General features: G+C 36.6%; 2 protein-coding genes across 2 annotated transcripts in view; both read left to right on the forward strand.

Annotated features, from left to right (window-relative positions):
* The window catches only part of LOC9317586 (beta-glucuronosyltransferase GlcAT14C), a 30,106-nt gene that overhangs the window by 6,047 nt on the left and 22,283 nt on the right, over window positions 1-1,776 (forward strand). The window lies entirely within an intron of this gene.
* LOC110229023 (dof zinc finger protein DOF2.4-like) overlaps window positions 354-1,776 on the forward strand; it is a 1,565-nt gene continuing 142 nt past the window's right edge. Inside the window, exons 1-2 of the mRNA XM_021027735.1 lie at window positions 354-754; window positions 1,087-1,773. Of these exons, the coding sequence (XP_020883394.1) occupies window positions 704-754; window positions 1,087-1,773 (738 nt within the window). The 5' untranslated portion in view covers window positions 354-703. The remainder of the gene's footprint in view (window positions 755-1,086; window positions 1,774-1,776) is intronic.

Genomic DNA, 1,776 nt, shown 5'->3' on the forward strand with positions numbered 1-1,776 from the left:
AGAGTATATATAATACTGTCAAAAACAATTTTTTACATAAATAATTATGTAATAATTTAATTATTCTATTTTTTTATAATGATTCATGATAGAGATGAAACTAAATTCGTGTATGAAAATATGTATTTAAAATACTAAAAAAAAATATTTGTGAAACAACAGTAAAGTTGTACAACAACATAAATAATTAAGAAACGGATGTACTAAGCTGAGTGTTTGTTGATTTGATCTATAAATCTCGGTCTAAATGTGTGAACCTATGAAGCGCACAAGATAAAACCTTATGTACTAAGAAAATATACATGTATATATATGAAACTAGTGATAAGAAATTTAAACCCTAACTAAAGCAAGAAAACAAAAAGAATCATGTCAGTCCCACCCCATATGGAACACAAACCCTAATAATTACATAGATGACAATTATCTTCTTATAATATATCTCCATACAAAATTATTGTATACACACATACATATATATATATGGACATAGATATATATATAAAGGTCCATCCACTTTAAATTTTAGCCATCTTCATTCTCACACTCGCCCTCTCTCTCCTTTCATTCTCATTCTCTCTCGGCTTTGTTTTCTCTTTGATCTGATTCCTCTATTCTATTTATCCATCAACCACCACGCAAAAAGAAAAAGAAAAATCTTTACTTTAAGAATTTTGAAGAATAAAATCAAAAGAGAATAACCATGGTTTTCTCCTCCATCCAAGCTTATCTTGATTCATCTAACTGGCAACAGGTTAGTGCTTTACTATTCCATATATACACTTCACACACAAACATTCTTCTTGGTTAGCAATTACATGTTCTAAATTTGTAATCAAACTCAAAAAGAGAAATCTTAATTCAAAGCAAGAAAAACAGGTGGCACAAAAAAAAAAACTTCTTCCTTTGCAATTAGCATGATCCAATTTTTGAATCAAATTCAAAAAGAGTACTAATAATAATTCAAAGCAAGAAAAAGAAAAGACACAAAAAGTTCTTCTTGCTTAACATGTTCTTGAATATTCTTGTTTAATTTCAATAATTCCTGATCCTTTTTTTTTTTTTTTTTTGTAACTTTATATATAGGCTCCTCCAAGCAATTATAATCAGGACGGCGTAGGAGCCCCAGAAACCGGAGGTCATGTTCTTCGTCCTCAGCTGCAGCCACAACAGCAGCCGAATCCTAATGGGAGCGTAGGTGGAGGTGGAAGCGGCGGTGGCTCGATCCGAGCAGGATCAATGGTGGACAGAGCAAGACAAGCAAACGTAGCCTTGCCAGAAGCAGCACTGAAATGTCCAAGATGTGAATCCACCAACACCAAGTTCTGCTACTTCAACAACTACAGCCTCACTCAGCCACGCCACTTCTGCAAGACCTGCCGGAGATACTGGACACGTGGCGGTGCCCTCCGCAACGTCCCTGTTGGTGGTGGCTGCCGGAGAAACAGGCGTACTAAAAGCAGCAGCAACAACAACAATAACAGCACTGCGACAAGCAACAACACCAGCTTCTCCTCCGGGAATGCATCCACCATCAGCTCGATTCTCTCCTCCCACTACGGAGGAAACCAAGAAAGTATCTTAAGCCAGATTTTGTCTCCAGCGAGGCTAATGAATCCTACTTACAATCATCTCGGCGATCTCACAAATAATACAAAAACAGACAACAACATGAGTTTGTTGAACTATGGAGGATTGAGTCAAGACTTGAGGTCAATCCACATGGGAGCTTCTGGTGGCTCGCTTATGAGCTGTGTTGATGAATGGAGATCAGCA

The sequence above is a fragment of the Arabidopsis lyrata genome, assembly GCF_000004255.2.
Source record: "Arabidopsis lyrata subsp. lyrata unplaced genomic scaffold ARALYscaffold_4, whole genome shotgun sequence".
NCBI lineage: Eukaryota > Viridiplantae > Streptophyta > Magnoliopsida > Brassicales > Brassicaceae > Arabidopsis > Arabidopsis lyrata.